Raw genomic sequence first — 24,556 nt, forward strand, 5'->3', positions numbered from 1 at the left:
AACGTTGGGATAATTTTTTCTAGAATGAAAAAACTGAAACGAAAAAAAAATTCTAGAATCTAGAAATTTTTTTCGTTTCAGTTTTTTGGTTTACCAGGTGAGTCCTCACGCGACCAGGATAGTCTAATTTGCAAGAGTGACTTGGGTCATTAATCTGCCAGTAGGTGGTGATGGTTTTCCTGCGATATATGTTGAACTTCTTTCACACCATACGTAGCCAACCGTGCTAATCGGAGGTGTGTGGGGGGGGGACGACGACGACAACAAACTAAACACAAAAAGCAGTTCTAAAGAAACGAGTTTTCAACATATATTTAAAAGTGTATAGCTCCTTATAGAGGAAGGAAGAGCGTTCCAGACGGCCGCAGAAGCACATCTGAAAGCGTGCGATGCCGTGACCGTCTCTTTGTTTGATCGTTTGCCAAATTGATCGATCTGCGCAATCGAAATTGGAAAATGTGGACCCTGACTCTGCCACACGATGGCCGACTCTTGGGAATTACATCAGGGGATTTTGAACGTCCTCTGCGAGGCAGAGGGCAGGTGGAATTGTTAGGGTTATTACACCTGCAGTGATAACCAGGTCGGCCGCAGGATATGAACCCCAAACCTCTGCAACAAAGTAACGATCGCGTTGCCGCTGGGCCGTGTCACCTGCCTATGAAATTCATTTTACTGGTAGGAACCTCCTGGTTACACCAGCCCACAGGGGATTATTGTGTCCGTCCGTCCGTCGTGCAGGGAGGGGCTGGGTGGGGAGGGGCTGGGAGGGGAAGGAAGGGTGGGGAGGGGCTGGGTGGGGAGGGGCTGGGTGGGAAGGGTGGGGTTGGGTGGGGGGTGGGAGGGGTGGGGCTGGTTGGGGAGGGGCTGGGTGGGAAGGGTGGGGTTGGGTGGGGGGTGGGAGGGGTGGGGCTGGGTGGTAAGGGGCTGGTCACCCCGTGGTGCCCTTATAAAACTCAACGTTTAACCTACTCACGCCGGCTTGTGCCCGCCCTCACAGTCGGCCATATTTGCGGAATACACCACGCCGCCGTTGACCCTGGCCATTGACCGAGGAACCCAACGTTCCTACCAGCTCCCTCCGCAGGAATGCGTTCATTACAATCCGTTCTATAATGGCGTGTTGTGTTCATAACGCGAATTGAATATAACGCGATTAACTTATGAGGGAACACATTTTTGTACAACTCGGATGCGAATTAAGTGAACGGAATTACATCGCCCGAGTAGGAATGAGCGGTTGTACGGCTGCCTCGGCGTAGCATCGCACGAGGCATTGGGATGCTGCTGGATGCTTCTAGATGCTACCCACGCGCCTCAGTCTTTGTTCAGCCTGCGTACGCATCTCACGTGTTATTGCGGACTGTGCTTTATCCTACATTATACATTATTTATTATAACGTGATTTTTCCATAACGCGGTGTTCTTCAGGAACGCAACTACCTCGTTATAGGAGGACGGGCTGTATTTTTTGTTCACTGCACCATTAAAATCCAGTCCACATTCTCCCGGGGGTTTCGTCGGTTTAGTACAGAAGTAAATAATCCATATAATGTATTGGTAAATGTTTCATTTTCTCTTTAACTAGCATGCCACAAACATCGACTTAAATATAGCCACTTATCAGACTGTGCACATATTTGCTATACGTATTTAAAATAACGACACTAATACTAGAACACAATTGTGGCTAATGTAACAAAGACAGGAAATTGGTCTATACACCGTGCTCCAGGATCACAATAGAGTCGGCTACTACAGTTTTGCTCGTCAGCCTGCAGGACACGCTATCACGAGCTTAATTAGAGTATCTAAAAATACACACTTGTGGATTGTTTTCACTCTCTTGTTTAGTTTGTCACATGCACCACGTGTCATTTTCCGTCTCGTCCCATGAATACGCGTAGGTGATCTTGGAGCGCAGACTGAAGCGAGGACATGCTTTTTTGAGCTGCAATATTTGTTGTTTGTGTGTCCCGCACCAAGTAGGTTATTCTTGGGGGGGGGGGGGGAGGATGCCCTTTCAGCCTTGTAGAGAGTGTGAATGATAGCAAGTAGCTTATTCTTGGGGGGGGAGGACGCCCTTTCAGCCTTGTAGAGAGTGTGAATGATAGCAAGTAGCTTATTCTTGGGGGGGAAGGACGCCCTTTCAGCCTTGTAGAGAGTGTGAATGAGTAGCAAGTAGCTTATTCTTGGGGGGGGGGGGAGGATGCCCTTTCAGCCTTGTAGAGAGTGTGAATGAGTAGCAAGTAGCTTATTCTTGGGGGGGGGGGGGGAGGACGCCCTTTCAGCCTTGTAGAGAGTGTGAATGAGTAGCGATCTTCTACTGCACAGAGGGGGGGGGGGGGGGAGTCACAGCAAGAGACTGCATTACGGACACGAGCTCCACGTCGCATTCGGGAAAAGTTAGTGGCAACATTGATAACACTGACGTTATGATGAAAATCTGTCAACAAGACAACATCACAGCACGATAACCATTTCCCTCCCCATTAACAGTAGGCGACAGATAATTGCTTCTGGGCCCGCACGGGCACAGCGTCACACGGAGGCTTGACACTGGTCAATCACGCCAGCTTTGAGGACTTCCTTGCGCGTGTCAAGGATCACGTCGTAGCAGCACTGGAGCCGGCTCTGTTGCTCGAGGGTCTTGAGGCGCAGCGCGCGGATAAGACGCAGCAGCATGAGTCGGCGGTACATGATGAGGTGGGCCCGCATGCGCGCTCTGCTCTCCTCCCTCAGCTGCCTGTGCTCGGCGCAGGCGTCCCGGGCCCGTCTCAGCGCCTCGGGGTCGCGGCGCGGTGCGGAACTCTCCCGGGCAGTGGCACGCGACGGCGAGGGGAAGACGCCGGAGCGATCGCCGCCTTCTCCGCCGTCTAGCGGCACCGCGGTAGAGGGGAAGCTGCCGGTGCGTGGTGGTGGTGGTGGGGAGCGCTGGGGATCCGCAGAATCTCTGTCTGAAATTTGAATGAAATTGTCATGCGGACGTTCAACATAGGTGCAACTGTCAGCTTTGGCGTTCGAAATGTCGTTTTTGGGATTGAAAACATTTTTTAAAGAGTTTACATCGTTTAACTTAGTGAGGTTTTTATCATCCGCTGCCACGTCGCCAGCGAGAAAGCCTTGTGAAGAATTACGTTCATGCTCTTTAATGTTTACAGAGTTGAGGTCTTGTGAACCGTGTTCAGATTGCCCGTCACTGAATGTAGAAAATTTCCCTTCTCTCGCCCCAACAAACTCAGAGCCGGGACTCTGTCCATGCAAATTTTTGCAATCAGTTTTGGAATCTGTCTTTTCAAAACAGGATTGAGAATCTTCCCCACGTGCTGTGTACAAGTCCTTAGAATCCAAACATATCGAGGCCTGTGTACTCGCTTCCTTATCCATTTCATTTCTTCCATCTTCATTTTCTGAATTCACGTTCACTTCCTTTGAATCTTTTATGAAATCCCTGGTAACAGAGTTTTTCTCTTTGCTTTTTGGAATTTCCAACGAGCCATGAGACTCCACGGAATCAAGAATTAACATGGAAGCTTGTGAATGTCCTTTCGGGGTGTGTTTCATTTTGTCGACGTCGTATGTGTTTGTTTCCTTTAATTTCGCATCAAAGGAATGATTTAATTCGCTGTTCAAAACCTCGGCGAAGGCTGTTTGGCATCCACGAAGCGATTCGAGTTGTGGGGCAATTCCTGGCAGGGTGGTGCCCCGCTTAATGTTATCATTTGCATCATCATCATCATCACTATTATCAACATCTCCAAAGCCATTGTCCGGCACAAAGCAACGTGCATTGGTTAGGTCCAAAATCTTGCCCACATTGTGAGTGCTCTGACCACGTGACACATTCTCGCTTGAAATTTGAGAGTACTGAGCCATGTGCTTCTCTTTGTTGATGTTCGCCTTCACGTTATGGTAATTCGCGAGGCCCACGTAGATGTTGTGGTTGTTGGAGTTGGCGTCGCACTGTGACGAGGGCACGTAGTTGTAGTTGCAGTTGCTGTCCTGTCCCTCGCGGTCGTCATCCTGTGCAGACACGTGTCCTGCCGCCGCCTTCAAGTCGTTGGCTTCACTGTCCTTATAACACAAAAAAATAACACAAACGGGCAATCACCATTGGAACCTCATTTGCCAGTAAAAAATATAATTGTTTTTTTACCCTTCTATCTGGCAACAAAACTGACACCTTTTTTACAAGGAGTCATGTTTGCATAGACCACAATACCTGCAGTCATAATGCAAAAAAAAAACATAACTCTGATAATATATGCACTGTCCTTGAAGTTGATTGGTCCACACCCGAGACTAGGCTCTAAGGAAAGCTGTATCGGGTGTGGACCAATCAACTTCAAGGACAGTGCATATATTATCAGTTATGTTTTTTTTTGCATTATGGCTGCAGGTATTGTGGTCTATGCAAACATGACTCCTTGTAAAAAAGGTGTCAGTTTTGTTGCCAGATAGAAGGGTAAAAAAACAATTATCACAAACGGGCAATGTTTATTTCTGCATGGAGGAATCGTCAACGTGATAATATTGTTTATTCGGCAAATGGGATTGGCTGTTCAAATGAGCATTGAGCCAATGGTGCTCATATGCTGTATACAGCCTTGAGCCAGCGGTGGAAATTCCCCATTTATATGGCGGGGTCAGTCTATCCATAGGACAACCGCTGACTTATACACAAAGTGGTGCCTATTTTATTCATGCCAGAGGGATGATGTGCCGATTCTCTAATAAGTTCAAGCTCGCCTTTGTAAATATATTCCATAATTTGTTGACAGCTGGAAACGTGGCGCTCTAATGTTAATGAACGTGGGGCATCGTATCTACAAGCGACGGTGCAAAGGGTTCCTTCCGACGGTGGCTATGATGATGGTGACGATAATGCTGTTGAGGATCGTGATACTAATGATGACGATGGCTATATAGATGATGGTTATTGTGTGGTCAGAATAGTGTTGATGGTGATGAGAATGGAGATGATTATGATAGTGGTGAAGATAAAAATGGAAACATCGTAGTGATGATGATGAGAGTAGTGTTGGTGGATGAGAATGGAGATGGCGGTGCTGATATTTGAGATGATGAATGGAGATAATGATAGTGGTGGCTTTGATGATAACGATGATACTGTGTTGACAATTGTGTGGCTCGAGATAATGATGATGATAGGTGTAAAAAGCATGTTTACGTCTTCTAAAACTTATCTATGAAGACACATGAGACTGGAATATTAAATATCTTCCCTTGGACCATGCAATCCTAGACTGACGGAGCAGTGTTGGATGTGTCTAAATTGTCTTATGGTTTTTATTGTTGACTTGCACCACATTGGGATTTTTGCAGACAGCGTTTTAATATATATTTTTGAATATTTGCTGGTTTATTCCAGGATGTTTCTGTTACGCGTCGTCGCTTTAAGATGCTCTGTGTTCATATTTTGTTTGTTGCGGTTGCACCCGACTTAAGAGCCGCATGGCTCACAGGGCTATACCAAATAAATGAAACTTGAAACTTGATCTTTCAACCAGAGATTCCAAAAACAGTCTCTGGCGAGTCGTTCAGCCAATAGCGGACACAGTATTTCCTAACTCTTTGGTTCTTTCGGTAAAGTCACGTAGGTAGAAGTAAAATTAAACAAATCACGACGTTTCGATCGCAACACAAGCGTTCTTCATCAGGTGGGACAACCACGGCAAGAAAATGCTGAAGTCGGCTTCAAATCAAGACTGCATTTCCTCTTCAGAAATATAACCTTAAATCTACTCACACTGCGTATACACATGTATAACCACATTAACAGTGTGATGCATGAACACACACCGTGCTACATAATATACAAACGGACATACATTACACGACTAGTAACTACAGCATACATACACACACATACATTCACAATTGCAGCAAATACTAACACTATATTACATACACGCGTACTTCCTCGCATACAAGAGCATACACGCACATGCATAATGTGCATAATGTGCACACACACTGCACGTGTGCACATCAATGCACCGCGCTCTGCACCATCATGACATCTCACACCCCCCCCCCCCCCCCCCGTGCATCCAGGCCACGCTGCTGGGGCAAGCGCTGTTAGCGAGCGCCTATTAAGCCCCGCGCGACACACCAGGGAGCGGTTTAGGCAGCACCACGCCCGGCCGCCTTTGTCTTCACGGAAGGCATTTAAGGCTGAGCGGACCTATGTTCGTTAGACAGCAATGGATGGGAAGAAAATCAGGGTTAGTTGGGAGTGTCGTGCACTGTGTGGTCTGACACACAATAAGTATAACCCGTAAAAACAAAGTTTTTCACTATAAATCCTTTATATGCGTGGCGGCTAGAGTCCCCTGGCTTGAGATGGCTGCCACCTATGGGTCAGATGATTGCATTGCACCATGAAGCAATTGGTAATTAAATATAATATTTTTGTCCTAAAAAGTGTAAAATTTAGGAAAAAAAATTTCACGAACATTAATTGTCACGCACAACGAGTCTGGGTGGAAAATATCAGCTCGATTGGATCACGGGAAGTGGGTTAAAAAACGACCGAAATATTTGCACGGTCCTAAGCAAGCAAGCGAACTTAATATAAAGGATTTAAAAAGAGATACAGATCCCGCCTATAGCCCATACGGGCTGAAGGCCGACACGGTACAGAAAGGGTGGTGGGTGGCCAGCACAGCTGATATTTACACACTATATGAGCACCTACGTTAACGCTGAGTTTACCGATTTAGATATTCGTCACTGTTATTGGTCACTAACGGGAATCGAACTCGGTCCACCGGGGTTCGGAGCACAGCGCGCTAACTAATGTGCCACCGCTCCCCACTCACATACATTGGAAGACACAACGGCCGTTATCCGCCACGAAGTAGTGGTGACGTCAGCACGGCGCTTGTGCCAGGCCAGGTGCACTCTGAGACCACGTGAAGGGTCGAAGGCTCGCTGGGGAGAGGTCACGGAACAGACCCAGGTGGTGCCATTGGTTGACTGACTGAGATGGCTGGCAGATGCACCACCTGTGCTCCCCACTGTGCCAATTCTCTCGGATTTAGCCACCCGGCACTCTGATCGTTGTTGTGAGCGTGGCTCCTCTGCCATTTTGTTGTTGTTGGACGGTGACTGCCTCCAGCTGCCCAGGAGCGTCATTCACGAGCCTCCTCCATGGGAGACAGACACACAAAGACAAAGATACACACGCGCAAAGACACACACGCACACACGCGCAAAGACACACACACACACGCGCAAAGACACACACACGCGCAAAGACACACACACGCGCGCAAATACACACACACACACACGCGCAAAGACACACACACAGACACACACACACGCGCAAAGACACACACACACACAGACACACACACGCACGCAAAGACACACGCGCAAAGACGAAGACACACAGACACGCAAAGACACACACGCACGCACGTAGATGCTGTCGCAGCCCTGCGCATCATCTCGTTACCATCGTGCAGCAGCAGCAGAAGAGGCGTTGATCTCGCGCTCTTGCGCCGCGGGGTGGGATGACAGCGAGGCGCGCTGCGACCAGGGGGATGTGGTGATGGTGATGATGGTGTTTCTCACAGAGACGAAGGGGATGTGGTGATGGTGATGATGGTGTTGATCAGAGAGACGAGGGAGATGTGGTGATGGTGATGATGGTGTTGCTCATAGAGACGAGGGGAGATGTGATGATGGTGATGATGGTGATGATGATTTTGCTCACAGAGCGAGGGGGCTGTGATGATGATGGTGATTTTGCTCAGAGAGACGAGAGGAGATGTGACGATGATTTTGCCCACGGAGACGAGGGGAGATGTGAATGATTTTGCTCATAGAGACGAGGGGGATGTGATGATGGTGTTGCCCACAGAGACGAGGGGAGATGTGATGATGATGGTGATGATGCTCACAGAGACGAGGGGAGATGTGATGTTGCGTGATGCTGTCGTGACGTCGTCTGCTGACGGCGGCTGCGCGGAGCAAAGCGGCTGGCGGGGCGGAGGGAGGACGGGGGAAGGAGGCGGGGCTGGTGGACACTGATTGGGGGCCGTCCATAAATGACGTCACGCGATTTTGGACGATTTTTGACCCCCCCTCCCATCGTCACACGGCGTCACAAAACGTCAGACCCCCCCCTCAAATATGACGTCACAAAGCTCTTCCCCCCCCCCCAAACCATATTTCCATTTTGAAACTAAAACATGCTTCAAATCGCTTTAAACTATTGTCATTGTAGTGCGTATTTAATGTGGCGCTGCACTCTGATGTTGTAGGAGAAAACATTTATTAAAAAGTCTATTTAATTAAGTAGAACGTGTTGTCTATATTTATTTAAAGTTGCGCATTTTGAGGTGACGTCACGTTTCTCAAACGCCCCCCTCTCCCCTCGTCACACATCGTCACAAATGTCTGACACGCCCCCCCCCGCTAGGTGGGTGACGTCATTTATGGACGGCCCCTTAGAGCTATGCGCACCCATAGAGTTGCAATCGCAAGGCTGAGCGTTACACACGAAATCATTTATTCATGGTGACGTCGTTAGCAGTGCCAGTGTCATCCACTACGACTGCTTCTCTCTCTCCGCAAAGAGGCACATTGCACGGAACGTCAGACTAGACTACCCTGTGTATTATTCTGTTATCAGTCAGTGTTGCTCATCATCAATCGTAATCTCCCTTCACACAAACACTGCTGTGCACATGACAGCTCACGTGATGCATCTGACTGATTGACAACAACCACCGTTCACCACAAAGTGGCGGTGATGTCACCAAGGCGAGTGTGCCATGCTAGGTTCACTTTGAGGCCAGGTGAAGTGTCAAAGTCCCGCTGGCTTGAGGTCGTCGAACAGACCCAGGTGCCAGTCACTCTGTCAGTAGCCTTCTCATCCCTTTTCTGTCGCTATTGCTATGGTTAATTTTCCCGTGAATTTCACTCACTCATTCCTCCACCCATGTTGAGGACTCGGTCTGTCATGCACTGTGTCCAACCACTCACACTGCAGGTCACAATAATACACTCACACTCACCTATACACTCAACTATACAGGACACACAAAGACCAATATCACCCGTATAGCCTTAACAGACTGTTGGGGCAAGTGCTGTTAGCTGAGCAGCACCTATTGAAGGCCTGCACGTCACACTAGGGGGTGGGTGGCCAATACCACGCTCGACCGTCTTTGTCTCCCTCGTGGCGACGATTTTACACACTGTAGCAGCTAGTCGTTTGAGGCTGAGTCGACCTAGGGGAGGACCACGACTGGTTCGTTGCGCAGCACGCTAACCACTACACTTCCGCTCACCACACACCCAATCACCCACTCACGTACACATCCACGCAGTCACTCACCGGCTCACTCACACACATACCCACTCAACAAACTCATTCACAAACTCACTCATTCACTCACTGACCACACCACAATTCACAACGTTTCTCTTTCTGAGTCTTTCCTCGCACTGGTCCACTTTGGAATTCTCTCCCATCGTCTGTTTCCCTCGGCTCTTATGACAAAATCCTTGCTCAATTCATGTCACGTGTTAACTCTTATCCGCCACTGGATTTGTTGGTCATTTGGCGTTTTGGGCATTTGGGCAGCAACGGTCAGTGCCGGATTATCCTCGTAGCAAAAGTAGCTGCATATGCTACGGGCCCCACGCCAAATGCTTTCAAGCTATCAATTCCGTTTCAGTGATTCTGCACTTGCTCTATTACTATAGTACTCGACTGCCTTCAACTTTTATGAACGACTAGTTGTTTAAGGTTAGCGATTTGCCGTATTATCTAACTATATAGCAAATGCAAAAATACAATTACTTTACTTTGCAAGTTAAAAATATATGTGTTTAATATTTATGTGCTTTTTATTTATTTAGGGACTCTTTTTGACATATGCTACAGGCCCCGCACTAGCTTAATCCGGCACTGAAAACGGTGTAAAACACAATCACACGCTGTACATAAATACACGCACAAATAAAAACAGCGGCCATTCACCACGAAAGTGCAAAAGGCTCTCTGCTGACTGGAGGTCACGGGCCAACCCCAGGTGTCATGGGTTGACTGGCTAAGCCACTGCTGAAACAAAGATCCTCTGTGTAGCTTTTAACAGACTGCTTGGGTAAGTATGTGTATGTATGTTCAACTTCCTTGGCACCGTACGTAGCCAACCATGCTAATCGAAGTTGCGGGGGAAGGACAACAAACTAAACACAAAAAGCTGTTTTAAAGAAATTAGTTTTAAATTTAGATTTAAAAGTACATATAGCTCCAGTGGCTTTAAAATACAAGTGCTGTTAGTGAGTACTTATGAAGTGTGGCTAGCCAACACCATGCCCGACTGTCTTTGTCTCCCCATTGCTGATGTTTTTCATACCGCACAAAGTACTGTACTCATTTCAAGGCTGAGTCAACCTAGGGGAGACCAAATACCCAGTTAATTTATTTACCACCGATGCTGGCCGTGAGCGGGAATCAAACTCTGGTGGCCGGCTTCGTAGAGCAGTGCACTAACCGCTGCACTACCGCTCACCCACTCCATAAATACAAAGACCCCCCATGCAGCCTCTATCAACCTGTTGGGGCAAGTCCGCACCCTCATGCACCCGCTATGCTCCATACCCGCGTCACCAGGCGCTGCAGGCTGCGGCAGCGGGCAGCGGTGGTGCTGCAGTGTCACGCGGGTTGGTGGTGAAACTGCTGGGCTGCAAGGTTGCCAGGAGATGACCAAACACCCACACACACACTTCATCCATTGGGCCCTTGATCTCACGGGGGACGTTTTGACTTTACAAACTGAGCTATTCCAGAACCCTATAACACAGACAAAGCGTTTAGCGCCCACTGCTACTGGAGTGTGGTGAATCTAACATTGGACTTTTATTCTTCCAAATAAAGCAACATTTCATCAAGTCGCTGGTATTATAGAACAGCACAAACTTAAACCACCTGACGTAATTCGCAAGAGTAGACCATTGTGTTCTAGCGTCAGTCTCCACATTTATATCGATTCAGATTCCTAAATTGAGATCATACACACACAGCAGCAATCATCGCCCCCTCGGCTCATCCTGTTCTCACCTGGTAAACACAAATACAATTAATGACTCGGTTCACACAACACAAATGAAGGTCAATAGATCATTTCTAGATTTGAAGCTTTCGTGACTTGCAAGGATTCGTACTCTTAGTTTTTTCGGTAAAGTCACGTAGGTAAAGAAATTAAATTAAAATTCATTAATTTTAAGCCGAGGGCGGTGATACCCACTGCTGTTCGTCACTGCTACCTTCCGCCAGACATCGCAACCGTTTGACACGTGACAACCTGATGTCCAGGTTCGACTCCAAGATCGCCTCGTACTCTCTGTCTCGTATGGAGTTTCCTCCATCGCTGACCTCTCCGTGTCCACATCAACCCCCCCCCCCACCTCCTCTCGGCCCTTCTTTTTCTTCTTCTTGCTCCTCGACCGTGTGATGCCTGTCGTGCCATGTGTATGATTACTGTTTCATTGCTTTTATGGCTTTATTTTGGTGATTTTCGAAAAGTTTTTTGGTTTGGCCATGTTTGTTTGTTGTAGTACAGAGTTAGACCGATGGCCTTAATCTAAGTTGTCTTGTGGTTGTTGTTGTTGTTTGACTTGCATCCCACTGGGATTTTTCCACACAGTGTTGGTGTACGGTGCTTTTTCTGCAATATTTTTCTGTCTTTTCTTGGATTTTCTGTTTGCACACATTGACATATTCACTTTAAGATGTTTTTTTGTTCATGTTTTTGTTTTTTGTTTGTTGCACCCGATTCAAGAGCCGAATAACTCACAGGACTATACCTAATAAATGAACTTGTGTGGCGCTCATTTCAAACGAGGGGGTGGCTTGCTCTTCCTGGTCACGCTGCATTTGCACCTGCGTTCGTGCGTGACTCATCTGAGTTGCTCAGCCAATGCCGTGATGACACTACGAGCATCATCCGCATACATCTATAAACCAAACGCCACGCATGAGTTTTATCTCAACGATTCTTTGTTAAAGGCGAGTTTTGGCCCATTTTGTAACACGGACTTTTCCTTGGTGCTAAGATATTTGCTTGTAAATGACAACACATCACTATACAGAAGATCACTCACCCGAACATATTATGCATGTCTAAAATTCAAACAGTGCGGTACCTTGATTGCAACCGGATGGAAACTGGCTACCATGCTGTGTAATTCACAATAAGCTCGAGTATACACTCTTTGGTTGTTTCGGTAAAGTCACGTATAAAGAGAAAATAATATATAAAAAACTAGCATACGACGTTTCGATTGAACACAAGCAATCATCATCAGGTATAAATTAAATAGAAACACAAATCTAGTATACTTAGAAATGTAATGTAATACAACAGAGAGTCGGATAACATAGCAGTCAACACCCTACCTGGTTGATTACGTTCTTCCTGAAAATGCTAAATTTGAGAGAGAGATAAAACACAGAACCAGAGACATATAGACAGACATATAAGCAGACAGATATCACTCTAGTTGGCTGTAATAATTTAGAGCGCTCTGTTAATCCACGACTGGGTGAAGGCCTCCTACCCACGCTCTGTTGGTTGTGAGGAGGTTTCTCAGCCATACTTCACCACGCTGGTCAGTGCGGGTGGGTCATGAGGGCGGGGTTGTGGGGGGGGGGGTGCTCAGAACCGGTTCGGTTATGACGTCACTGACGTCAGCCGTGACCGACAATCAACATCAAATCTAGATTTCGATTTAAAGCTTTCGTGACTGCAGGGATTCATCTTCTTGGTTCTTTCGGTAAAGTCAAGTAGAAGAGAAGTAATAAAATAATAAAAATAAAACATAATAAAGAATGAGAATTATTTTATTATATAATATAATAAAGAATGAGAATTATTTTATTATGTTTTATTTTTATTATTTTATTACTTCCCTTTTACGTGACTTTACCGAAAGAACCAAGAAGATCAAATCTAGAATTAATCAACATCAGGTCGCCGAGTTCATGGGGGTGGGGGTGGGGGGGGGTTACTAACCGCTGCGCCACCGCTCCACACGGCTGTTCGCTTTGTTGGCACGCCGCGCTTCGCTGTATGATCTAAGCCATGTCAGGAGCACGCTACGACTTTTTAAAAAACTCCCTTTAATAAGCGAGCCAGGGCACTAAGCGCTGTGCCGTGTTGTTGTTGCTGTGTATCCATGGAGTCGTTTCGCCTGCTGCTCCTGCTGCCGCTGTTAATTAACATCCAGTCACTCATGTGCTGGGGTAGAAAACCTCTATACTCTTAGTTTTTTCGGTAAAGTCACATAGGTATTTTTTTTAAATTAAAATTAATAAAAAATAAAATAATAATAAAAAGAAAACCTCTACTCAGAACATTTCAATGGCTCTTCAACAGAAGCTGGAATACCCCAGATATCCGTTATCACTATTGTGAGAGAACAACCCAATGCTCTGCCACTCTTGTACAAAATAAACACGCGGGAAGAGCTCCCACACACACACGAGTGTTCATCTTCTGTATGGAGTACTGGTTGTAAATATATTCTGAACTGAGAACACGTTTTGTTATATCGGTGCAAAGTGACGCAATAACCGCGATGATAACCTTCAGCTAGGCTCGTGTCCCATGATAAGAATGCATAGTAGATTTCAAGATGCGGTTAATGGAAACACTGTATGCAGAGCGACTTGCCATGTATTTAACACAGATGTTAAGGAAGGTCTTTCGATCAGCCACGTGCGGTAAGAGACATGGCTCGGTTCCGTAGTGAAGACGCAGAGAGAGAGAGAACGTTTTGGAATTCATGGCCACACAGGAAGATGAGTTAATTGGTTCATTCCGACTGACGAAGCTCCTACAGCAGATGCGTGAACACGTCTTTACACTGCTCTCCAGAATCGAGCGGGACGCCGCGGTGGCTTAACATCATCTCCCTCGCCTGGTGATGCAGAAGAAGATCGTGGGTTCGGTCCCGACCATGACGCCTATACACATTTGGAGTTTGCTTGGTCTCCCCGTGGTCGCGTGGATTTTTCTCCAGGTCCTTCGGTTTTTTTCCTCCACATTTTGAAACATGCGTTTAGATGCACTTGGCTGATATAATTTCCACGTGACAAGCCACTTAGTTGAGCTATCATTAGTGGCAAGGTCGCTTCTGAAAAAACACAGCTAATATCTTCGTGGGCTTGACCTGGTAAAATAAAATAGTTTTTACTTTCGTTAGAGAGTGACGGACAAACGAAACCCTGGTTTCAACAAAAGGTGCACACAACTATTCGCCTGATACGCAACTGTGAAAGCAATGACCCCGTTCTGTCTCTTTAGGGGCCGTCCATAAATGACTGTCACGCACCTAGGGGGGGGGGGGGGGTCAGACATTTGTGACGATGTGTGACGAAGGGGGGGGGGGTTGAGAAATGTGACGTCACATCAAAATGCGCAACTTTAAATGAATATAGACAACACGTTCTACTTAATTAAATACACTTTTTAATAAATGTTTTCTCCTACAACATCAGAGTGCAGCGCCACATTAAATACGCACTACAATGACAATAGATTAAAGCGATTTGAAGAATGTTTTTTTGGGGGGGGGGCGGGGGCAGAGCTTTGTGACGTCATATTTGAAGGGGGTCTGACTTTTTGTGACGCCGTGTGACGAAGGGGGGGGGGGGGGGGTCAAAAATCGTTCCAAAATCGCGTGACGTCATTTATGGACGCCCCCTATACCGGATTATAAAAAAAAAATCCGTAGCTATTTCAGTAAAAACGAGTCGGGAGAAAAGAGGGGGGCCACAGTCGTTTCTTGCACACCCCCCCCAAATAGGTCGTTGCGCTGTGGTGCAATACAAGCGACGGACTGAACCAGCTGACATTAGCCAATCAAATGAAGGCGGCGTGTCAAATAATCAATTACTCGATCCGATCGATTTCCAACTATTCTAGATTTGAAGCTTTCGTGACGGCAAGGATTCATATTCTTAGGTTTTTTTTCGGTGAAGTCACGTAGGTAAAAAAAACTATTCGACACGACAACATCGTAAATGGGCAAAAACAGGCCCCTTCCACCAAACTCCAAATCTCTGATCGTTGATTTCGTCGGGTGCACGTTTTTATCGCTCAATTACAGCCCCCTACCCACCCACGTAACCCACGTCTCGCGTCCCCCCGGGGTCGTTTTGGGCCCCCCACGCGTGTTACCGTCGCCTGCCGCCAGGGAGCGCTCTGCCGCCGGCCGGTGGCACCAACTCTGGCCAGGAGGCAGGTGCCGCGCCAGTGAGGGCCGATTCGTTTTGAGCGGCCGGGTGAGAAATCACGAGAGACGAGGACGGTGACCGGTGTGGGTTAACGCAATGTCAAAAGTGATTTTTATGGAACAAAGCGGCACCTTGAAGCAAATTGAGAGCAGGGCAAAATTCAACCGTTGTGAACAAGAAGCCAAACACGGTGCAGAAACATTAAATTAAACATTTCTATTTAAAGCTTTCGTGACTGCAGGGATTCATTTTCTTGGTTCTTTCGGATAAAGTCACGTAGAAGGGAAATAATAAAATAATAAAAATTTATCTTCTTGGTTCTTTCGGTAAAGTCACGTAGAAGGGAAGTAATAAAATACCGAAAGAACCAAGAAGATGAATCCCTGCAGTCACGAAAGCTTTAAATCGAAATAAAAATTTAACATAATAAAATAATTCTCACGACGTTTCGGCCACAACGCAAGCAGCCGTCCTCAGGTGAAGAAGCAGGTCTGTCGGGAAGACAGCGTCTGAATCAGACGGCTGCTTGCGTTGTGGCTGAAACATCGTGAGAATTATTTTATAATGTTTTATTTTATTATTTTATTATTTCCCTTCTACGTTACTTTACCGAAAGAACCAAGAAGGTTAAATAAAACATTTAATAAAACACAATTTGATATTTAACTTTGATTTCATATCGATTTATGTTGGTGTAATTGTTTCGATTTCCCATGCAATACAGTGTTTTTTTCTGATTTCGATTTACTTCATTGCTGTTCCTTGCCTCGTTTGCTTTACTTTTGTCAGTGGTGACCGAGATCGCTCTTGCAAATGAGCCTCATCATCGTCCTGATCTCTGCAACGCTCACATAGGTTCCACAAAACCAACTTGAACTACATTCACACTTCCACAACCTCAACTCTGTCCGCTGGTGGTCATCCTACGGCCGTGTACAGAAGAGCTCGAAGAACGGCGATGTCATCTTGCTTTGCAATCATCATGGGATTCCTGTCGCGTGTTGCTGTTTGAACATACCGATTCGCCAATTTAGTCACTGGTCACACATGCGCGTTTGAACCACGAGAAATATTTTGTAAAAAGTTTTCACTGTAATTGCCAATCTGTTAAAACTGTCAACAGCGTAAAAGCGGTGCCAGCAAAGATGGTAGGCAGACGAAAGGGTAGCTCAGAGGCTCACGGCTGTTTCCGAGTACATGAAGCGATTCCGTTCATATCAAACTAATAAACATTTATTTTTATTTTTTTTGACCAGATAAGGCTCACTGAGTTAAATGTAGCTCTTTTTCAGAAGCGACCTGGCCACAAATGATAGTTCAACGAAGTGGCTTATCGTGTGGAAATTTATAGCAGCCAAATACTTTTAAACGCGTGATGTTGATTCTAAATATGTAGGGAAAAACTTGAGGACCCGGAGAAAAATCCACGCGACCACGGGGAGAGAGACATGCGACCTCCAAATATACAGGCGATAGGGTCAGGATCAAACCCACGACCTCCTGCATACCAGGTGAGGGAGTTAACATCTCGCCACCATGGCACCCCAGAATGTGAGTGCATCGCTCCCGGATGAAACCATTTATAGAGAACACAGAATTACTATTTATGCCACTTTGTGCCAAATTTAACTGGGAATTTAATAGTGAGAGTGTGCATATTACATTACAACTTATTCGTGTTAACTCGTACAATTCTTAATGAGAGTAAGTGACTATTGCATTATTATTGCTTGTTTTATTGAGTTAAAATCCTGGAAAAAGGGACGTCTTCATTGAAAATTGCATTCAAAAGATAATTAGCATAATCCCCTGGACACGATTTCGAGATTTCTTTGCCTGACGGGGCCAGAACCTGAATGGGATTTTCAGAGGCAGCTGTATAGCGAGTGTATGGGGGCCATTCAGCGGCAGCTGTGGTGAGTGCGGGCTGTCGGGAGGGCATGAACAAATACCCTTTCACATCACAAGAGCGCATCAACACTCGATCCCGTCGCTTGATACAGCACACGATGCAACAACGAGGACTGCAGCCTTGACAAGTTATTCCACTTGGACATCTCCATTGAAGCGATGACTTAATGATTTGAGATGAATAATTACGTGAGGCATTTCACAGGGCCCTTGACACGTCAGTGCACTGCTGGATGAATGCCTCCCCACGCTGTCGATCGCAGGGGCAGTTTATCTGCCACTCGCCACTAATGGTAGAAAACAGCTTCATCCGCGGCATTCAAATCTCAAGTTTCAAGGGCAGAACTCAAGAGCTCAAGACGAGTCTCATTGGCAACAGTGAGTGAATGAGTGAGTGGCTGAGCGAATGAACGGGTGGTTGAGTGAATTGGTGGGTGAGTGAAATGGTGGGTGATTGAAATGGTGGTTGAGTGAATTGGTGGGTGAGTGAAATGGTGGGTGAGTGAATTGGTGGGTGAGTGAATTGGTGGGTAAGTGAAATGGTGGGTGATTGAAATGGTGGTTGAGTGAATTGGTGGGTGAGTGAATTGGTGGGTGAGTGAAATGGTGGTTGAGTGAATTGGTGGGTGAGTGAAATGGTGGGTGATTGAGTGGGTGAGGCGATGAGTGAGCTCAAGTTTAGAAAGTGTATGTTTTAAGCAAGTGGTGAGAACTCAAGAGCAGAGGATTTCATTTTCACGAGTGGCATGGGGAATGAGCCTGCCAGTAGGGGCGACGATTGCCGATGTGCGAACCCAATTGAGTAATTCGTGGATAATTTATTACGAATGGGTGTCTAAGCAACACAAATCACACTGCTGCCTGTACTGGTGCTTACATTTATTTTGATGGCCACCTAAGGACAAGAAGACCACAGTGCAGTTCTTCAGGAACTCATGATGTTTTTTTTTGTGTGTGCACGTGTCTGTGTGTCGTTGTTTGAATCTCATGATGTCCCATCATCATCATCGTCATCATCATCAGAAACGCGCCACCGAGAGGGCCCGCCATGCGTCACGGCGTTGTAGGAGGAGTCCACCCCCCCCCCCCGCCGCAAGGTGAGGCCCCCTCGCTCTGCCGCCTGCACGACGCCAGGATGGTGCCGCTGGGGGAGAGCGGCCCCTGCATTGTCAGGTGACCCAGAAGCAGGCCACGGCGTGCGGGGGAGGCCACGCAGTCGGATGCGGCTCGAGCGGATGATGCCACGGACGTCTCCGACTGTTCTGGCCCCCGCAATGTTTTCGTGATGGTTGGGGGTTTCTCAGTATAGATTGCACAAAACGCACTTCCTTGAAATGCTCCGCGGGTGCGAGCAAAGTGATCTAGAATAGTTGCGATAATCATATAGTAAAGCCGTTTATCGAACCAGTGGCTCAGCGATACAGCGAGTTACTCTTAATCGGAAGGTTGCGAGTTCAAATTTTAGTTGAGGGGTGGACTCAGCCCATCACCGCTCTGGGGTCGATAAAACGAGTACCACTTTGGAGGGGAAGTCAACAGCGGTTGTTCTATGATAGACTCGCCTCTACCATAGGTATGATTAATTTCCTCCATGGCTCCGTAGAGTGAACAGGAGACGAGCGCCAATTACTCAATGCTCATTGCACAGAAAACATTTTTTCTTGTGAATCAGTTCGCAGCTGGATGAACGCCTCCACACGAGATGTCGTCATCAAGCGGGGTTGTTGCACCGAAACCTCACCACGCAGCTCAGCGCGGTTTGGTGAAGAGTGTGGATGGAGTGGTGGTGGGGGGGGGGCGCAAGACCACTGATGTTAGCCGTGGCTGGGAATCTATCTCGGGGGAGGGGGTAGTGGGGGGGGCTTCACAGGCGTAGTTCGCTCCAGCAGCACGACTGCGTCTCTCCATGCGCGCGAATCTTGTTCCGTCTCAGCTGCGGGGAGCGGTGGCGCAGCGCTGCGCGACGAAACACGGCGATCTGAGTCCCACTCACGATCAATAACGGTGGCGAATATTTGAACCCCGTCCTGGGCCACCCCAAGGTCGACTCAGCTTTAAATTCACGTCCATTGCCGTGCGTCACACAACAGCACCGTAGAAACGAAGGCGGCCGGGCGTGGTGTTGGTCACCCACCCCCGTCATAGGCAATTATTAACATCACTTCCCCCAAAGAGTCTGCTAAAGGCTTCATGGGGGAAGTTTGTCTGTGTCCTGTTTGTGAAACTCACGAGCCCAAGCACTCGCGTACGGCTCTGATGCCGCGAGAAAGAGGAGGGGACTCGCCCCGTGACATTCTATCGCGACACGGGGGAGGGTGGCCTCGGCACGGAACGACCACCAACCCCCTCCACCCCCTCGCCCCCTGGCCCAGGGGGGGGGGGGGAGGGCTGCCTGTGGGCATAAGTGGGGACCCCATGCAGAGCCGCGCTGAGACGGAGCGCAGAGCGGACCAGGTGCGGGACGAGAGAGAGAGAGAGGTGAGGCAGCGCTGCCCTTCGCAAGCAATGGGGAGACACCTCCAGCGGTGGCGAGATGTTAACTACCTCGCCTGGTATGCAGGACGTCGTGGGTTCGGTGCCGACCCTGACGCCTGCTGCTGCTGCTGTGTATTTGCTCCTCTGGTTTAGAAAGTTGCGTCGAGAGCGGCGGGGTTTAGGCAACCCGCGACTCTTTAAGGACCGCTTCGCGACTCGTTAGTTATGAAGGACCTCCCTTCTCGTACTGCGGATCTTGATATCTTGAGTTTTGTTTTTACCGAATTCGAAACAAATGGCACGTCTTGTCGTTTTGATTGCCGGCTCCTGGTTTGGAGCATGCGGCTGCTATGAATGTCCACGTGGTGACGGCAAGCCACTTTGGTTGTCACGTGGTGACGGCAAGCCACTTTGGTTGAGCTATCGTTTTTGACCAGGTCGCTTCAGAAAAAATAGCTACGCAGCTAAGTGGTAATTTTTTTAAAAGTTCATTTTACAGCTCGCATCACGCTGTTGGACTCCATGTCATTCGGTGAGGGTCTACGTGAGCCTGTGGGTCTTTATTCGAGTCTACATGTCTCTGTGAGAGTCTGTAGGTCTCTGCGTGAGTCTGTGTGTTTGTATGGGAATATATAGTGGACTGTATGTCTAGCTGCGAAGTCTGTGAGTTATCTCTCTATGCGGGTAAGTGGATCTCCGTAAGTCACCGGGGGATGGATCACAGTGGCGTGAAGGGACCGGTGCTTGGCGGAGCGTTCGATTTTACGATGGTGTTCGTTACCGTATTGATCTATGCGAAGTAATCGGACATTCATCCCGACGTCACTCCACTGCTGGATGAAAGCCGCCCTCTCGCTCTCAGCTCGAGTCTCTCAGCGCGGTGTCCACCTCTGTGAGTCCAAGCGCCGCGTGTCCACCCCGCTGTGTTTTTGGTGCGTGTTCACCCCGTCACTCACACTCCGTGCAGTGTGGGGGTTCCACACGGCCGCTAAATGCACGCTTCTACCGAAACTCCACACATCACCGTAGGCTTAAAATTAACAAAATAAATAATAGGCGACGTTTTGGGAAATGGCCCTCGTGTATGTGCTATGAAGGGCGATCGGATCAGGAACATCATCCATGACATATATATCCTCCTTAAGGCCACGGTGTTATTATTGGAGAATGTGGACAGTTCTAGATTTGAAGCTTTCGTGACTGCAAGGATTCATATTCTTAGGTTTTTTCGGTAAAGTCACGTAGGTAAAAAATTTTAAATTAATAAAAGTAAAATAAAAATTAAATAAAAATCACGACGTTTCGGAGGCAACACAAGTCTCCGTCATCAGGTGGGACCGTCACAGCTAGATTTGCTGTTTCACTTGATACAGCAAATCACTTGATACAGCAAATCTGGCTATGACGGTCCCACCTGATGACGGAGACTTGTGTTGCCTCCGAAACGTCGTGATTTTTATTTTATTTTCATTTAACTTTTATTAATTTGAATTTTAAATTTTTACTTACGTGACTTACCGAAAAAACCTAAGAGAATGTTTACAGTGGTTTGTTATCAGTGCACCACTGCCCAACGCAGCAGCAGCAGCAGCAGCGGCGTCAGCGGCGGTAGCAGCGGCCTCACCGTCGCATTAATCACTTCGCGACGTTTCGCCTCGACTCTTCGGGTCTCATCGGAGCGCGCCGCGCGCGAGTTCCTCCGCTCCTCTCCGCTGTTTGATCATCTCCATGGGAACAATGCTCACACGCTCACCTTGCTCATCGGAACAAGCTCGCCCATTCATTGCGAGCCGGTCGCTGGCCGTACGCGAACAAGGGAGCGCTGTTGTTCCATCGCCGTGCGCAGGCGCTCGAATTGGATGCAAAGTGTCATCTGCACCCGCTCGAGACGCGCTGCTCTGTGATTCATGCGGAGACTCGTGTCACCCCCCCCCCCCCCCCCCCATCGCATTTTGTTCTGAACACAATCGCGCACGTTTTAAATTCGCACGGTTGGCTACGTACGCTGTGAAAGAAGTTCAACACATGTGCGTACGTACATTTCCACCGCTGGCGTCTCTCTGATCGAATGTGCCACGAAGAAGGGCCATTGCCCAAAACGTCGTCTGTAACAATGTTTTCCCTGTTAAGTGTTTTTATTGACGAATGTGTTGAGATTATTTTTTCACATTTCACGGTAGACGATTTTTAAAAAATGCAAGCAATTCCGTGGCTGTGCGCCCACATTAAGTCCAACAAAGGAATTCCTGCAGAAGGCAAATTCTCTTACGCCACCGCATTGCGGTAGCAACACCACAAGAAACTCTCTAACCTGAAGCCCTCTCGTTGTGGCTAGCAGCAACAGCAGCAAACCATCCACTTTGGAATCGGGCTCCTGAACCACACCGCTGCTACGGCTGCTGCTGCTGCTGCCATCCCGTGCGGCAATATAAAGCGTGCGTGCAGTGGCGAAGTAATGACGACGACGATATTTGTCAGCTCAGGGGTACGGCAGTCGGTCAGGAGCGGCCCCAATACAGTGGTACCTCGGTACACGTCGTTAATTCGTTCCAGAAAGCCGAGCATATTTGCGGAATACACCACGCCGCCGTTGACCCTGGCCATTAACCGAGCAACCCAACGTTCCTACCAGCTCCCTCCGCAGGAATGTGTTTTGTGGTTTGACCTGCGTGGTGCAGGACATCATCACTCCACTTGCTTTGAGGAGCTGCGGCATCTGGTGTGTTTACTGGCTCGGCCTCAATATCTATGAAGTGCCATCAACAAGGGGGCTCGCGGTTCTTTCGTACGGCTGATGTAGATGAAGAGCAACAACGACAACTCCATATTCACGTGGCCAAGTCAGACAACCGTGTCAGGAGCCAGCAGCGGAGTGTATCGCTGCGATGTCTCCATCGTAAATAAAACATAATTAAAATGTTTTTTTTTTTATATATAAAACATAATAAAGTTATGTTATTATGTTTTATTTCTATTATTATTATTTCAATTCTACGTGACTTTACCGAAAGAACCAAGAAGATGAATCCCTGCAGTCACGAAAGCTTTAAATCGAAATTTAACGTGTATTTCGTTAAGTATATTTGGCCGCTTTAGATTCCCACACGTAATAGGCCGCTTCGATGAGCCATGCTGTGTGGCGAGATCACGTCTGCAAAAGAGCTCATAGCTCGGTGGGCATTACCTGCTAAGATAAAAGGTTTAGTTAGAGTAGGAACAGCCGAGACGTAACATCTTGCACGGTACCTCATTGGATATTGCCAGTCAAACAGTAGGAATCCTGCCTGGCATTAGGGGCCGTCCATAAATGACGTGACGCACCTAGGGGCGGGGGGGGGGGTCAGACATTTGTGACGATGTGTGACGATGTGTGACGATGGGTTTGAGAAATGTGACGTCACATCAAAATGCGCAACTTTAAATTAATATAGACAACACGTTCTAATTAAATAGACTTTTTAACAAATATTTTCTTCTACAACATCAGAGTGCAGCAGCACAATAAATACGCACTACAATGACAATAGTTTCAAGCGATTTGAAGCATGTTTTATATTTTTTTTGGGGGGGGGGGGGGGTCAGAGCTTTGTGACGTCATATTTGAGGGGGTGTCTGCTTTTTGTGACGCCGTGTGACGTCATTTATGGACGGCCCCTTACTGCCTAAGAAATACAGTTAGCCGACTGTACAAACGCCACTTGTATGTTTCATAACAGTCGAGGAGATCGCATCGCGCTGCCTTGGACATGAATGGAAAAAATGCAAATGTGAAATACTGCAGGTTACGAGTGTGTTGTGTAACACGAGCTCACGCGGTGCTGAAAAAGTTTGCCTAACTACACTCCCACACAACAACAACAGAAAATAACAACAAAAACCCCCACGTGCAATAACAACAATGTGAAATCTCATCTTGATTTGAAGCTTTCGTGACTGCAGGGATCCATACTCTTTGGTTCTTTCGGTAAAGTCACGTGGGTATAAAATATAAAATAAATTAAATCACGCTCGTTTCGGGCGCAACACAAGCGTCCGTCATCAGGTGGGACAACCACAGCAAATGTAAAGTCACCTAGAACGAGGTGGAAGTTTGCAAACAACAAAATGTCCTGGTGATGAATCAGACAGCCTGTGCGGGGGAGACTATTCGGTGTTCCTCGTGCGTTTGCCGCAGCAGGGCGCCGTGTCCAGAGCAGCCACGCGACTCGTTCAGACACGCGACTCGTCCAGACACGCGACTCGTCCAGACACGCGACTCGTCCAGACACGCGACTCGTCCAGACACGCGCACTCCTGAGCAGCGCCTCCTCGCAACCGCTGCGCTGTCCCGGCGATATTTTCGAATCGATAAGCGGACAATGAAATGAAAATAACACAACAACAGCGGCGGCCGTTGGCAATTAAGTGGCGGCGGCGGCGGCGTCACCGCGACACTTGTTGCCAGGCTAGGTGTTAGAGAGAGGACAGGAAACGCGACGAAATTTTGGTGAATTGGAGGATAGCGGCCGCAAACAACAATGGACCCATTCTCTTGGTTCTTTCGGTAAAGTCACGTAGAAGGGAAATAATAAAATAATAAAAATAAAACATAGTAAAATAATTCTCACGACGTTTCGGCCACTACGCAAGCAGCCGTCCTCAGGTGAAGACCAGGTCTGTCGGGGAGACAGCTCCCACAGATAATGGGAGTTCACAGCATCAAGAGTCATGGCACGGAGGGGGCGCCCGATGCGTGGAGAGAGCGCGGTTGGGTTTGTGGAGAGTTCCGCCGACAGAAATCTACAGTCTCTCTTCGGCACGTCAACAACGGTGTCCTGTGGATAAACTAAGCCCTGCCATAGGAATGGGGAATCTCCACCATTGGCTCTGCAGGGCTGTAGATGG

At 47.7% G+C, this 24,556-nt stretch overlaps 2 protein-coding genes across 2 annotated transcripts in view; one reads left to right on the forward strand and one right to left on the reverse strand.

Moving 5' to 3' along the window:
- Window positions 1-917: 917 nt before the first annotated feature.
- C29H1orf216 (chromosome 29 C1orf216 homolog) lies at window positions 918-7,971 on the reverse strand. The gene is made up of 2 exons (XM_061562472.1): window positions 7,487-7,971; window positions 918-4,074 (listed from the first exon to the last, which is right to left on the reverse strand). Exons 1-2 carry the CDS (start codon window positions 7,487-7,489, stop codon window positions 2,542-2,544), a joined length of 1,536 nt encoding a protein of 511 aa, XP_061418456.1. The 5' UTR covers window positions 7,490-7,971; the 3' UTR covers window positions 918-2,541.
- An 11,575-nt stretch (window positions 7,972-19,546) lies between these two features.
- The window catches only part of LOC133349196 (fibrocystin-L-like), a 146,956-nt gene continuing 141,946 nt past the window's right edge, over window positions 19,547-24,556 (forward strand). Inside the window, 1 exon segment of the mRNA XM_061562476.1 lies at window positions 19,547-19,675. Within this exon segment, the coding sequence (XP_061418460.1) occupies window positions 19,613-19,675 (63 nt within the window). The 5' untranslated portion in view covers window positions 19,547-19,612.

Source organism: Lethenteron reissneri, chromosome 29 (assembly GCF_015708825.2).
Source record: "Lethenteron reissneri isolate LAM-NWPU_2019-01 chromosome 29, ASM1570882v1, whole genome shotgun sequence".
Taxonomy (NCBI): domain Eukaryota; kingdom Metazoa; phylum Chordata; class Hyperoartia; order Petromyzontiformes; family Petromyzontidae; genus Lethenteron; species Lethenteron reissneri.